This window comes from Melanaphis sacchari, unplaced genomic scaffold (genome assembly GCF_002803265.2).
Source record: "Melanaphis sacchari strain LSU unplaced genomic scaffold, SCAv2.0 Contig111_pilon_pilon, whole genome shotgun sequence".
NCBI classification, from domain to species: Eukaryota; Metazoa; Arthropoda; class Insecta; order Hemiptera; family Aphididae; genus Melanaphis; species Melanaphis sacchari.
In genome coordinates this window covers 506,587-522,943 of record NW_020270431.1, presented here as the reverse complement: position 1 = coordinate 522,943, position 16,357 = coordinate 506,587, and the positions used below count along the sequence as shown (strand labels likewise).

The window sequence follows — 16,357 nt, the reverse complement described above, 5'->3', positions numbered from 1 at the left end:
AATTAAAAAAGCACCGTTCACAAATAATATATTTTATTTTGGTTAAAAACTCAATCCAGAATATAATATTATTATTTAAATTATAATGTAAATTTAATAAATACTATTTACGTTATAAAAGCTTATGCTTGCTAAATCTCGATAATTAAATAAAAAAATGAATTTGATATAGGTTATAGGACGACATAGCACATTAGCACCTATCTATATATACCTCGTAGTACATATGTCGTTTATTATGTAAAAAATACTCATATATTTTAACTATTAAGCTAAACACGTTTATTTTATTTTTTTTGTTATAATAAATTGATAAATTAAATTATGCGTTAATTTAATTAAAGAAAATACTGTGTAGGTAACTATCTATTTATTGACTATATTCTTACAGTCTACACTCATTATTCAGCAAGCTAGACTTGACGTATAAATAAATTATAAATTATTAAATTATTTTAAGTTAAAATTAAACGTTGTGTGAAAACACTACGCGCTAATTAAAACGAGTTGTTTAAAGATTTCATCATGAAATAATACTGGCAACAGTTTCTGGATGCAAATATAAGAAAAAAAATGTTCAGTTGCAGTAATGACTTTAGACTCATTTCTCTGTCACGATTGTCACCATAGACGATATAAAAGTAGGCATATTATCGAGAAATAAAGAACTGAAATGTATAATGTATAATAAAATTGTTATTGCTTTTTAAATGTTTAAAGGTCTTTACTACTTTAATGTTTTATGAGTTGATGTTTTTTTCTCAATCTAAAAAATAAGTACCTATTGTATTTTTGGTAATTTATATTTTTGCTGAATTATATATATATATATATATATATTAGTGCGTATTATGCAAATAATAACTTTATCCGTAATAAAACAAGAAATAAATTCGTTGAATACTTTTACTGAATAGGTTGAGCTATATTGGAAAATGTAACCACCTAATTGGTATAGCCAATTTGGCAACTATAGATGCATTAATACATTTTTTATACGACATATCCCGATTAATCTGTAACAAAATAAAAACACAATTTAAAATAATTCTTTAAAATTGTTTACGCTACAGAAACTAAATTTACAGATAAGGTACATATGTTATATTATGCATAAAATAATTATTTAAAGAAAAATAAATTTTAAATTACATGAATCCTTATAATGCGTTTTTATTATTGTGAATGTGTGATAATGGTAATAAATTTATAAAATAAAATTAAATATACTTACATTAAGTTCTATTAAAACATTTAAAACTAGTCTCTTATTTCAGAGATTTTTTTTACCGAGTAAATTTAACGTTTAACGAAATACTTACCTGTGCCATTAATTACAGAATAAATATACTTAATAATTTTTATTCTGCAATGCTTTTACTAATAATTAATTTAGTGAAAAATTATTGTATTAAAATTAATTAACTTATCTCAACCTTAGGACTAACGTTTGTATTTATTTTATAAGGTCGGTCAAAGGACATTTTAAAACATGACAACCTATTTATCATAAAAAAAAAAAATTAAATAAAAATACACAGGTACTTGATACTTCGACAGTGTATTATTTTATATTAACATAATTATTATTGTTAAATTTAATATTTTCAAGAAAAAGTTAATGTTTTATAAAACATAAATAAGAATAGAGAATAATGATAAAAAAAAAAACAAAAACAAATAAAATAATATTGACGACACAGACATTTCAAAAATGTTTTTTAGAATTGACTCCAAATAAGTTAAGGTGTAAAAAACATAACATTTAAAAACATCTTTCCATCCAAAAAAAAAAAAATTTAAACAACAGTCTAAGCACGTGCTTATTATAAAAAAAAAAAAATTAACATAAATAATCTCAGTCTAACGAGAATTATGACAAGATTTTAACTCAACAGATTATACTATTTAGTCTGTTGTACTCGTAACTGGTGGTAGATGACGAGCAGTGTTGCACGTGACTACTGATTAAGTATATAAACTATAAAGATTACTGATTGTGGTGTACTAGTATATACAAATTTTACGTGCACTGCGTGTATGTTAATAAGTTTTTTGTTAATATTTACTACATTTTTGCCAATAAAGGGCCCAAAGAATTAACAATATGATCGTAATAGCGTAGGATGTTTTGTATCCCAAGATGATAGATGTGAGGTTAAGTCTTTAATTCTGGGAGTTTTATTATTTTAAGTTTAATATTTGATGTATATTTAGGTACATAATAATATTTTTCGTCGGTGTGAATATATTTTTAATACTGTAGAGCAAGTGATGAGACATAACTTAAGAACAATTTATTCCTTAGCACATATTGTTGTTTTTTCATCCAACAAAAATTATACCTAACGCCTATATTATACCACAAATAATGTTATTAAATAAATCAGTTGAAATAATATATTTTTATTTATAAGTTAATAAGAGGCTATTAAAAAATAATTTCAATTGTTGTGTTATCATATCATAAACGGAAAAAAACAATTTTATTTTTCAGACTGGTCTTATAGAGTTGCGTTCGAATTTCCTATAGATATTTGAATCTTTTTGTATTATATTTGTACTCGTGTACAATAATTGTACAGCTGCTGACTTCCATGTAAAAGTAAATATTAATGAAATAGTTATTATTGTTGACGTTATCTTTATATGAATTTGCTATCTTAGAAAAAAAACCTATTGCTAATTATACATATATTTATTATTTACATCATGCTATTAAATTCGATTTCAATATTTGCTATGTGAGTATATATATATAAAAGATTTGAGTGTGTTAAAAAATGTCATTATATATATAAAGCTGATAAAGTAGTTTAATCCAAGGTCTATGGACATTTTTTGTTAACTTGATCACAATAATAAATGACAAATATAATAAATATACATAAAAAGAAAGAAAATAAATATTTTAACGATTAATCGTATCAGTGTTCTGTGTATAAAAATATTAATTAATTATATGATATATTATAATATTAAATAATTACAACATAATATATAAAAAAAATCTACTTATAACTATGTGCGTCTATAAATATAATACTAAACAGATTATAATAGGTTTTAGTAGAATTGTGATTATTGCATCTGTAACGATTGTAACGATAATATATTGTAATATTATATAGCATATAAATACATAATATATAATATATATAGTCAATAAGGTACATAGATATAAATTGTACCTATATGTGCATAGACACATTTCATATTATTATCGTTAACTTTTAAACCCTTTTTAAAGTGTCACTATCGTTTATTCTTAATCATTGACGACAATTCAACACTATAGTAATACAATTCCATCAGTATAAAACTCTTATAACTACAACGAGAAACCTTTAAATCTTAGTAGCGTTACAGTAAAATCTTGAAACAAGGATTAAAAGTTTGAATTTTTTAGTCCGTTTACTATGAGGTATAATTAAAACATGGCTTAATAGCTGTAATACTCACGGAAAACAATAGATCTGTTAAGTCTTGAGAGTAGATCTAAGTAAATTAAACATACTTTTATATGTATTATTTAACTGTAATTACTTTTATGTAATATATATACGTAGTTGGGCAAGTAGCTAACTATTATATTTATATTTACTTCTAATGCTGTTAATGAAACGCCCTGCCGAACATAAAATGGAATATATAGTATAGGTACCTACCTAACCTAACGATAAAACTACGATTTTCCAATGGTCTTGAAACAATTATGTAGGTATATCTAAATATTCTCAAACTGACAATATATTTTCTATAATTAATTCCTTAATAATACTGTTAAAAAAAAAAAAAAAACCCAAAGACAAAATAAACAAGTTTAGACTATTAATAGTTCATAGAAAACTTATCAATTTAAATTTTGCTTGTAGAAATAAGCCACTATTTATATTATGTTACAATTTTGTCTATTTTAGTCTATATCGTGGGCGTCATTTTAATGTATTTCATAGGAGAGATAAAACAAAGTTTAATATAAAGGTCTTTTTTGTAGACAAGTTAAAGTCTTTCATGTGTTAACGGGTGAAATATCAATATAATAAAATGTATATTAACTGTCAAGTGCATTTTGTAGATTCCCTCAATTTTATGGACATTAAATATACAATATTGCGATACCTAATATAGTACTTCAAACGATCGATGTACCTATTTAATATACGCATAATATTCTATTGTATAAAAGTGCGTTCCAGTATTTTGTGATATTTAAATATTATTACATAAGAACATACTTCATGTCTAAAATTTTAAGTATTTATGCTATGTAAACTCTGAATAATGGACACTTTCGATCACTAAAATTCCGTCCGCTATTTAGAGGAGGTAAATTTTTGAAATTCATAAAGTGTAAATGTGTAAAAGGAAAAAAATGCACTAAGTTAAATTAAATTATAGTATTATTATTTTATATTTTAATGATATAATAATTTTATTATTTTAATAATATATATTTAAATGAACGAAAAAAAATAGAATACATATATGCATAAGTGTAATTCAATTTGGTGTGAAAAAAGACAGTTTTTTGATAAGTTTTTTTTATCGTTGAACTAGTGTAAGCACTTTTTTTCATGGGTTTTTGATGAGGATATCATAGTATTATATCGCTGTAAATTTGTAGTAAGTAGGCAGGTAGTTTTTTTTCTATTTATATTTATAATATGGTACGTCGATAAGTTATAACGATAAAGTTTTTTATGGTTATAGGTTTAGGTAACATAGAAGATAGTGTAGAAAAATACATTTATCTAATTTAACACTTTAAATTTTGGTACAGAAACTAAACAGCTTGGCTAGTAAATAAGTATTTCAAATAATAAAATAATAGTTTTTCTCTTATCTTAGTTTCTTACAACTAAATAATATAACAAATATAATATATATATTATATGTATGCATAAACTGGAATTCAGGCTTCGGAACTATAATTAATCGTAAGTGCATGCTAAAAAAACACAATTATCTAACCCTGACATTAAACCCGCGTCAAAGGATTGTAATTTTATTTTTTAACATTTTAAAGCTTTGGGTATGTGAATGTCAAAGTTATTTTTAATTGTAGTATGTAGGAGGTACCTATACATATGTGGTTACTGATCATTGATCTGAGCTTACTGCCTAGTCATAGTTTTCAAGTTATTTAAATTCCAACTTTAAACCGTAACGACAATAATTATTATTTTAGTATTGTTATATTGACCGTTGCTTATGGTATATTTTTATGGATACCTATATCATGTTCAAGCGATTTGTTATGTAATTAAATCTTTAATGAATATATATATTTATATTAAATCTTATTGCTTTTATCAAATTTAACATAATATTACCACTTGACTATGTAGATTTGTATTAAGTACAAACCAATACATTTAAATAAATTTATCGTGCTAATGGATAGAATTATATATATTATAGTCTAAAACTAAGCTATACTAAAAATTCAATATTAAAGACTACTTTAATAATTATTCAAATCCTTCATGACCAAGCATATATCAATAGACATACACTGTAGGCCTGACAGTGATTAAAAAACCAACTGTTTTAGTTCGGCACATCACAATCGTTATTATAATAATGACGTAGCTACTTCATTTGTCGTTTATACTAACAATAAAAAAAAAAAAAATTAAGTTGTTTAATAATAAAAAATTATCATAGTATCGATGCTGTTGATTAAATAATACGAGAACGTCAAGAATAAAATTCTTACGGTAAAGTTTTTATTATTAATGATGGATGCTCGACATCTGTGACATGACACACGAAGAATATTCAAATTTTTTGTTACTATTGACTAGGGTTCTAAATTTGAAAAAAATACCTTTTTTATAAAATTTCTATTTTGGACACTTGTCTCTGTTGGTAACTACATATATTAGTAATAACAATTAATAATTTATAACATAATTTTAGTTTACCAATTATTGATATTATTATTAATATGGGTAGTTATACTATCAAAAAGCACTTAATAATTAAATTAAAATACTAATTTTATATTAATACAGAATATTAATATTTAATATTGTTTAATAATTATTATTAGATAAAATAAAATACCAAGTGGCTAACAATTAATACTAAATAATAAATACAAAATATTAACAATTTTTACTCTAGAATTGAAATATGTTTTGTAATATTATGTTTATAAGTCATGCTCATGAATTTGTGACTTATAAGTTAAGACTTTATGAATAGTTGTATTTACCGTAGTTTTTTTTAAATAGTTTTATAAAAGTATATGTAATAAAAATTCTGCATTGAACCTTGTATCTCTGTTTTATACAATTAACATATTTAAAAAAATATTATATACTTCTATTGCTTTAAATATATACCTACAATGTATACTATGGTATATAATACAAAATTATTTGAGATATTAAAAGAATTATTATTGTTTCTGTTTATGATATTTTATTTTTATTTTTTACCTATACAAATTAAACATTTTAGGAAATCTTAAAATTTTACTATTGACACTCAAATTCTTCACCATATTATAATGATGTATAGAAAAACAATATAATATTTTTTATTATATTTTTTTTCTCAAATTCCATTGCATATTATTTTTATTCTCGCGTTTATTAATGTATATAATGCACATATACATATAATGATGCAATTACGCATGGATATATAACAATTAATAATTAATTTAATTAACTTATGGTGAATGTAAGTTGTGCTATTATTTACATTTAACTATTATAATATAACATATACAATTTATCTGATATAATTTCCGAACTAGCATTTCAAATAACAAAATATTTGGATAGAAGACTTTTCATATAATATAAAATGGATAAAAGCTTTATTTCAAGAGATAATTGTTTATATTATTTTATTGAACGCTATTTATTTAAATTTAATACACAGCATATACGAGAGACATACTCTTCACTTTAGGCATGTAAAATCCAATTTTACATGACATATAACCAATAATTGTTATATAAAGTAACAGTTGTATCACTTAAGAAAATAAAAAAATAAATATACATTTTTATTATACATATATTTATTTTTTTAGATATAACTCTCGAGTTCCATTTGTAACATGAAAATGCCACTATTTAAAAGTTAAAATTATAAATCGACGATCAGAAATACACAGGGATATTAAAATTAAAGATATTAGAAAACTTTGCAAGACTTATAAATCAATTTCGACTTTTTTGATTATGGATTTTAAATATGTTTTCCGAATTAAAACATAACATTTATGATTATATAATATTAGGCGTGATTTATGTGTGTACTATATCATTACTATAGTTGTCACTAGTGGTTGAAGGACACTGGCCGAGGATAGGCAATATTCGCAACATTATACAAATATAATATCTAATTAAAAATAATATAAATATCACCAATCCATCAAAGTTTAAGAATTAATTTTATCAAAATGTTTAAGCAATTCGATAGGTAAGTGACATAGTATTTATTTCATTAAAATATTAAATTGTATTATATAATATAGTTTTAGAAATATAGATTGCAGTAAGGGTAAAGACAAAAAAATATTTGATATTATTGAAGCACACAAAGTAAAAACAGGTTGAAAGTACAAAAGAAAAACAGTTTTAATACTTTATTATTTATTCGAAAAGAAATTAACGTTATATTTTATAATTTTATTATCTTATATTTTGTACAAGTATAAGTGAATGCAGAACAGCTACTACGCATTTTACGCCTCGACGTCATGTGGCGCAATAAGATTATATATTGCGCTAGCGCCTAGTCGGAAAAAAGTGGTAAATATCCTTGAAAACTGACATTTTTTGAGTAACTAAAGGCACCTATACTATAGTGAAAATCAAACGAACGCGTTAAAAAAACACTTTGAACTGTCGCACAATTTATACATTCATACAGTTTGTAGTCTTCACAGTTCATTATAATATAATATTATGTATACATAAAACTTTGCATAATGTTTGTTAAGAGCAGTTAAAATATTATTACTGAAAATGTTAATCAAATTTTCAATTTAATACCGAAACAATAATGTAGTTGTGATAAGTGTTGTAACTGTATATACCTATTAGGTATATTATCACTGATATCATCATACGTATATTGTTATATGTTATTTAAATAATATAGAAGTTAAATAGATAACGTTTTAAACAGAATATTATCTAAGCATTAATCACAGTTAGATAAGTACTATAATACATTTTACAACACGGGTGGTCCTTTGACGGTTAATGGTATCAATAAACAAATAATCACATTCTACCATATTTGGAGATTTATATTTCATCAAATTCGTGGCCCTTTATCGAAACATAATTTTAAAACAAAAAAATAAAAATATTATTTAATTCAAACGAATGAAATTTATGTATTTATAACACTCGTGTTTCGTTGTTGTATTATACAAAAATAATAATAATTCATAATTTATCACAACTGTTATAATTTATGATACAAATGAACATCAAAACACGATAGTGAATCGAAATAAAATATATTTTATTCCTAATCGCTAGTTTTTGATATTTTGGGTAGTATTTACATTTTTGCATACAACGACATCTTATGTTTTGCCTCTTCCTCCCCTAATACATCGCTAGAAACATATTTCTAAAGGCTATAATTTATTATATATGTCACAGTTAAAGTATTAAATTTCATTATCTTAAAAATAACTAGGTAGTTTATAAATTACTTACAAATATTAGTTAAAATTATAAATAATCTATGAAAAAAAAATATAAATCTATTATACTTTGACTAGTTATTTCATACACTATCTAGTTATTCTGTACAATTTAGTTTGATTTCCATTAAAGTATATAGAATACTCGCACATTTAAATTTAAAATGTATTATAATAATTTTTAGTACTTAATTTATTTTTAAAGTGAGTAATTATAATTGTATTAATTATTTGTACATGTGAAGCTATTGTGGTATTTATAATTGCACAATACTTCTTTTTTTTGCTAACACATTTCTTTGTATCACATTTTTAGGTATAAGTCCACTTAAAACCCCTGACTAGTTCCCAATGATTAAACGGTTTCTGTAGATCTTAATGAAATACTTTCATTTGGAACAGCTTCTACCGTTAGCAAATTTTCTGAACACACTATAAATTAAGATAGAGCTGTAATTATAATAATAGAGTGAAGATAAATGAACGAACAATGAACACGTGTAACTGAAAAACTATTACTAAACTTTAAACCTTTGCAAATTCAATGAAAATCTTTATAATTAAATGATAAACGTATAGAATACGTATAGGTACGTGTATAACGATAATCTTATGATAACTCGATTAACATGGACATTGCCATCACCGACAACAAAAACATTAGTGTTATCTGATTTATTATATGTTGGACTATAAAATAACAATATATTGTATATTTGTACAGTTTTACACATCAATGTTGTGAGTAACGTGAATGTATGAAATAACTAGTTAAAGTATAAATTATATCCATTATCTATACGTTTTAGTTAATTCATAAATTAACTGATTTATTACTTTTTGCTGTTAAATATACATATAAACATGTAAATTTGTAAAAATGTAAATATTTATTTTAATTTTATATATTGTAGTAAAAATTCAAATGTGGTTTAAAGTTATGTATAATTTGGTGCAAGAAACATGGATTACCATTCATCCAAGCTCCCTCTATTCACCAGACATCAAACGCGTAATTTCAGTTTTTTAATTGTTGATGCCAAATGTTATAAACAATGACTTTATAGACATTTTAAAATCATAATCACGCCAGAATAATATAAAAAATTTGTTTGCTTTAATTTTTTTTTATTTTGAATTTGATACTTTAACTTCATGATATTGTACAAATGACAAAATCGTTAATTAAAAGAGGGTTTTTAATCATTATTTTTAATAATATTTATAATGTTAGTTTATTGCTTTTAATAATTTAAACTTGTTAAAATTAGTTGATTGTTGGACTACAATAAAAATATATTCAAAAAGTAGAAAAAAAAAAATAAATATTTACTCAATATAAGATTTAATTTAAGCATGTACAACAGACACGTATCGGTTCTTTTTATTTTAGTTTTGATAGACCAAAGAAGGCATTTGATAACAATAAATAAGTGTGTATGCATCCTTTGTACTCCTTTAAACGACGTGTTCGCCAGATATCAATTCACTGGAATTTATAATAATATTAATTGTCCATTGAATGAATTTCAATAACGTTATCATTGATTACTTTTTGAAAATTAAAATTATACATTATGAGTAATGATTATAACATGATAATATTGTATCATATCAGCAAATGTACAATAAACCACCCGCATTCCCTTAATATATTCATTGTGTTCTGTATCATACCCTGTTTGGGTTTAATGTGCCCATTAATTTGGGTAAGAATGACATTCTCAAAACGCCAATGAGTACAATAATATTCATCAATATATAAATATAACACGTTATTTGTTGGTACTAAGTCGAAAGAGTGTCCTTTACATCCGTGTTATTCTTTGCAGAATGATATGACACGATTGCGACCTTTGTGACCAATTGCTTTGCCCTGTAAGGAGCATCCAACCCTTAGAAAAACTAGACAGCTTTGCGGTGACGTTCGTCACAACCTAGGTAGTAAGAGCTGGTTATAATAATATTATGTACACAGTACACAGTACATAGTATACACATCTAAACTCGACGACGTCAACAACAAAAACACGGCAGAAAAGAAAGTGCGATAAACCAAATCTCGTACACAAAACGACGTTAATCGTCGTGTGGCTAGGTCGGTGAAGGATGATCGTTTTTGGTTTTTGTTTGTAGGGTGGTGGTGAAACGACGAATATATTTGGTCTCGCGCGTAGATCATTTCGGCGGCCGGTCGCTTCCTAAAGAAGGAAACAAAAAACGATTATTCGGCGGGGCTAACCGCGACGACGACCCGCACGCAATGAGTTTGCGCCGTGTGGCGTGTCGCCCGCCACCGCCGCCGACGCCGCCGGGGCACCCCCTCCGCCGTGCCGCTGACGACTGCCGAGACCGGCGGCGACGACGGCAACGATGGCAGCGACTGCGGCGGCAGTGGCAGCAGTGGCGTTCCTCCCGTTGATAATCGCGTCGGATTCTCCGTTCGGAGCCGCTCGATTGCCAGTCGTACCGGTCGTCGCACGCGCACACCGTCTCTGCCTTTCTCACTCGCTCGGGCATCACCGCCGCCGTCGCCGCCACCGTCACCGCTACAGCTGTGCGTCGTCTATACCGCGGTTCCGTCCGTGTGCGTCGCGCCGTCCATCCCGACCGCCACCGAACAGACGAATAATAAACAACAATAACGACAACGTCTCACTGCGAGCGTGTAGCTGTGTGCTGTAGCTGCTGCCTAATAAACGGCTACGCCCGATCGCGGATAACATACCGAGGCGGAACTCGGGAAACGGAAGACTCGACAGTGCCATACGTGCAGATAGTACCCGTTTAGTGTTCTGCTGGAAAACTCGGGCCGCGGACACGCCGCAGACATCGACCGGATCGACCGACCGCGGCGGAGGAGCAATATCGCCGGTCGTCCACGCGTACTGTAGCCGGTGGTAATGGGAAAGAAAGGCAAAAAGACTAGATGGCGGGAGCTGCCCATCACTCTGGGTAAGTGGCGTCAACGTGCTGTACGTACGTATGTGCACCGTTCTTAACGTTAATATTTGGATAGTTATTATCAGCCGGCCGTATTTACACAATATTTGTTATGCGGCGACCGTGTGGAGATAACACTTCACGCCCCCGGTATGTGCACTTCTGGGTACCATCTGGTACAACGATTCGTCTCGGTAACGTCTTTCTGAGATTATCCCTGGATTTATTACACTATGAATATGATTTATGTGTCTATTGCAAATGTACGATATTTCTTTCTTTTTTTTTTTGATTTTTCGACCGGGAGGGTAGGTTCCTGACCCGGGTCGTTGGAGATCGAGACACCCACGCGTTATGGGATCACGATTGACGGCTAGCGTACATGCGCCCAACTGCATACATCTAAAACCTTATAAAATATACGTGATTGATGATTTATGTTTAAAAAAAAGAAAAAAAAACTGAATAATATGTTTGTAAGTATTATAACATAATATATTATATTATGTACATGCTATTTATTCGTTGTATGATGATTTCTTTATCGATAGCTGATAATTAAGTGAATTTTATTTTCGTATAATTAAGTAAATAAAGATTTATAAATCATTAGTCTGTTTAGATAAGATTGTTCTTGTTGTCGCTATTACATTTTTAAATATTGTGTTTAGGATCGTTCTAATTTCGACAATAATAATAACAGATTTGCCCAATCGATGAGTGAAATTGCGTCAATTGTTGTAACATTTTCAGTAATACTAATACAATAATTGTAATTTATTTATTATTATTTATATTTTAAACAGTATTTACAGTTCACTATTTATTAAATAATGTATTTATTAATCAAAACGCAAGTATTTTTAAACATTTATGTTGGTGTCTAAAAAATGCGTGTCAGGATTAATTAAATTTTTAAAATTGAAACCCTTCATTAAATCGGTATACTATATAATATACAGTCAACTCATGGTATAACGAAGCAAGATATTCATATAACAAAAATCTCAATATAACGAACGAAATTGTTATTCCTTTGAAAATATCGTGATATAAGTATTTATAAGACAAATATCGATGTAACGAACTCTCGATTTAACAAATCTTTTTGTCGGTCTCTCAAAATTCGTTTTACCATGAGATGGCTATACTTACATGTATACCTACGTATATTATAACTATACAGTGGCTTTATGTCATATATAATAGATACCTAAATGTATAATAGCTGTACATAAGTACTAGATATATACATCATATTACAGCGATGTTCTTATCTTTACATAATTATACCATATGATATCACATACCCGTGATTAGATAACCGATTTTTTTTTTATTAAAACTGCGACTATATATGTATATAATAATTCACCAAATACCTATCCATGAAATCTGTTTATTTTACCGCAGTCGGTTTGTTATGATTACATGTCCAGTTATAATTTGGTCTCTGTGTTGCGTAATGTTGCGTTCACAAACTACATTTAAATTATTTTCTAGGTGAGAAATATCATCCAGAACATTTTGATTAAATTATTATTTTTGTTTATAAAACCACCACATACACTTATATACATATATATATATATATAATATATGTTCCCAGAATGGTCGATTAACTTGGAGAAATGTTCTGAAGAGGACATATAATGAATAGGGAAGATAAAGTGACCAGATGGTCGAGTAAATCCTTTTTATCCTATATTTGAATGACCCCCTAATTTTTGATATCCAATAAAATACCAAATAGGGAAATATTTCTACCCTTAAACCTATACTCAGATTACGAATTTTTTATGAGCATACATTGGTTATAGATAGATATGGTATAACCGAACATTCATGTAGCACTGAATATATAATATAATAAGCTACTTCTTCCTTTTTAACAGCGGTCGAAATGATATAGAGGTAAATCAAGGTGTTTTATTGTTTTTTATAGATCAATAAGTCCTAAGCATTTACATTACGCTTAGCTGGTATAAGTTAGGATATATTTTTAAAATTAAATTATTTATTATAATCATTTTGGTATAGCTATTGTTAATAAAATATGTACGTTGACGGCTGAGATAAATATGTTTTTAATGATGTAAACAATTTATATTTTCAGGAAGTCAGTAGGTAGATATTAGGTAGATAATACAATATACGGTAAGCATAGAGATACCAAACATTATATATGTTATGAATTATATACTATTATACACACTTATACCGATCGCGTGCGCATTGGTTTAAAATCCAAACTACCTATATTAATTGTAACACGATTGATCGCCGGACCATAAACTGCGGAGGACAATTATATTTTACATAATATACATTACGAGCGCTATAGCAAAGAGAATGTGGTTAACCAACTGTGTATCGGTACAGCTGATTTTGTCCCTGTAGAGTAGTGTAGACTATAACAATTAAAATATTACAATAAACATAATAAATTGCAATATATAGATTATAGGTAGGTATTACTATCGCGTGTATAATAATATCATTGCTGCCGCTATGATCGTGGACAACAAATGTACTGCGTATATTAATACAATATGTAGTATATAAGTACCTGCAACCTAATTTTACCTACCTACGTCATAAATTAGTAATATATATTGAAAAAAGCTAGTTTTTGGGATTTAAATGCATTTCATAGCGGCCGTGTGGTAATTGGATGATTTGTTTTACTTTATGAATATTTCAAATTCATTTTATCCATCGTTATTTAAAACTATTTTTCTGTGCGTTTTTCGAATTTATTAATATTTATAGTCAAAACTTAAAATTCAAAACACTTTTAAATATAAGTTATACATGACATATATTATTTAGTTAAAGCTAAGTAGTTTCATTGATAAAAATATTAATGTTAAGCCTGTTAAGGTTTTTATATAATAAAATGATTTATTAATGAAATTAAAAACGTCTTTTTTTTTGTATTTCGAGTGGTACTAATCTTTTTTTACTTAACTAAAATTTGGCATAACAAGAGTTTAAATTAAGTTTATTAACTAAACAACTATAATAACAATAAAAACGCTTATTAACACAAACTAACACTTTTAACATACTAAAATTGGCTAATTTTATACTTTTGTAAGTAACAAATTGTTTTATTTATGTATTTTACATATGATAATATGTATTGCTATTACTGCAATAATATATTTAGTATAAGTATTAACGTTCAATGTTTTTTTCTCTTGCTTTTACTAAAAATGTGCTCCAGCGAATTTATTTTGAGCACTAACACTAATCATTATAATAAACGTCGCACGTTCAAATAGTTTCAAGAAATAAGGACTAATAGTTATATATTTAAGCAATTTTAAATGAATATTACAAATTTGGTAATAAATAAAATAGTGGTTATATTTTATATCTATTTGAATAAATGAAAACAATTTAAATCACTTATTTGATTTTTTAACTATTTCAGACGTCTTAATGAATCTCTAATGAAAACAATTTAACCAACAAAAATATTTTTTAATTATTAACTTAAAAAAAAACTTTAACACTTAAATAAAAGTTCAGTTATGAATGTTATTAACATTCTGAGTTTATAGTGGAGTAAACATTTAAAGGCTCGTTGAATAATATTTTATTTTATGCAACTTTCAGGGACAAGAATAAGGGATTGCCGCGGTGCTCTGTTAGATCGATTTCGTTGTATGCAAGTGCAGGGGTTCACGTTGCCGATAATTCTATCATTAGGTTAAAGGTCAAAGAAGCCATTTGAATAGAACGATTTTTTCAAACATTGTTGATAAATTGTTAATAATATTTGGGCAGTGTTGATTAATGTACACAATTGTGTATACATATAAAATTTTTGAAAAGTATGGTTATGTTTCTGAAAAGCTATAAATTAAAATTAATAGTAATAATTAGCTATCAATATATAATTTAATTTAAAAATATACAATTTATAAATAATTGGATCCTATTAATGATTTTTTTTAATTTATAATTATGCTATAGAAAGTAGGTATGTTTTTGAAAAATGTATAAATCAACTCGTTATGAGTAGGTATTTAAATGCATAATGCACAATGTATCATTTAATTGGTGTTCTAATCGTTAGATATTCGATTGAAGTGTAGCCAGTGTAGGAATTATAATGATATTTATTTTCATAATGAATAAATAAAAAAAAGGTTTACCGTTAATTGGACCATGGCATAATATCGTTAGGTAATTATACTGTTTTGCGTTCGATGTATATTATATTACATTATAGGTATATATTACACTATACAGGCGTATAGCTTGTTTGTTATCGACATAGTTACACTCCGTTAAAGGTTAGATTGATTCTCATTTCTTAATAAAAATACGTAGTTTAAATTTTCTAAAATCTAATTATAAAAAACTTAAGCAATTCATAATAATTAATGAAAATTCTCATGAATATAGTTTTGTATCTTATACCGCTCTTTTATACTCTTGAATACTATGTATAAGTGACAATTATGTACCTAAAATAAATTGTATTCAAACTATTATTCGATTTTTATGATAAATGTACATACAAATTAATAACTATTGGCAATTAAAAAAATAAAATAAAATTTATAAATATTTGTTAACCCATAATTGTTATTTATTTACTGTCAGGAATAAGTGTTCAGTTTTGTAAAATTAATGTCGATTAAAGTTAAGTGGTATGTACGCATGTACACATATTATGCATTTTTAAAATGTACATAAAAGGATTTT

The 16,357-nt window shown here is 26.7% G+C and overlaps 1 protein-coding gene across 1 annotated transcript in view; it reads left to right on the top strand.

The window, feature by feature from the left end:
* Positions 1-11,084: 11,084 nt before the first annotated feature.
* Positions 11,085-16,357, top strand: part of LOC112603792 — a 34,236-nt gene continuing 28,963 nt past the window's right edge. Inside the window, exon 1 of the mRNA XM_025352539.1 lies at positions 11,085-11,647. Within this exon, the coding sequence (XP_025208324.1) occupies positions 11,596-11,647 (52 nt within the window). The 5' untranslated portion in view covers positions 11,085-11,595. The remainder of the gene's footprint in view (positions 11,648-16,357) is intronic.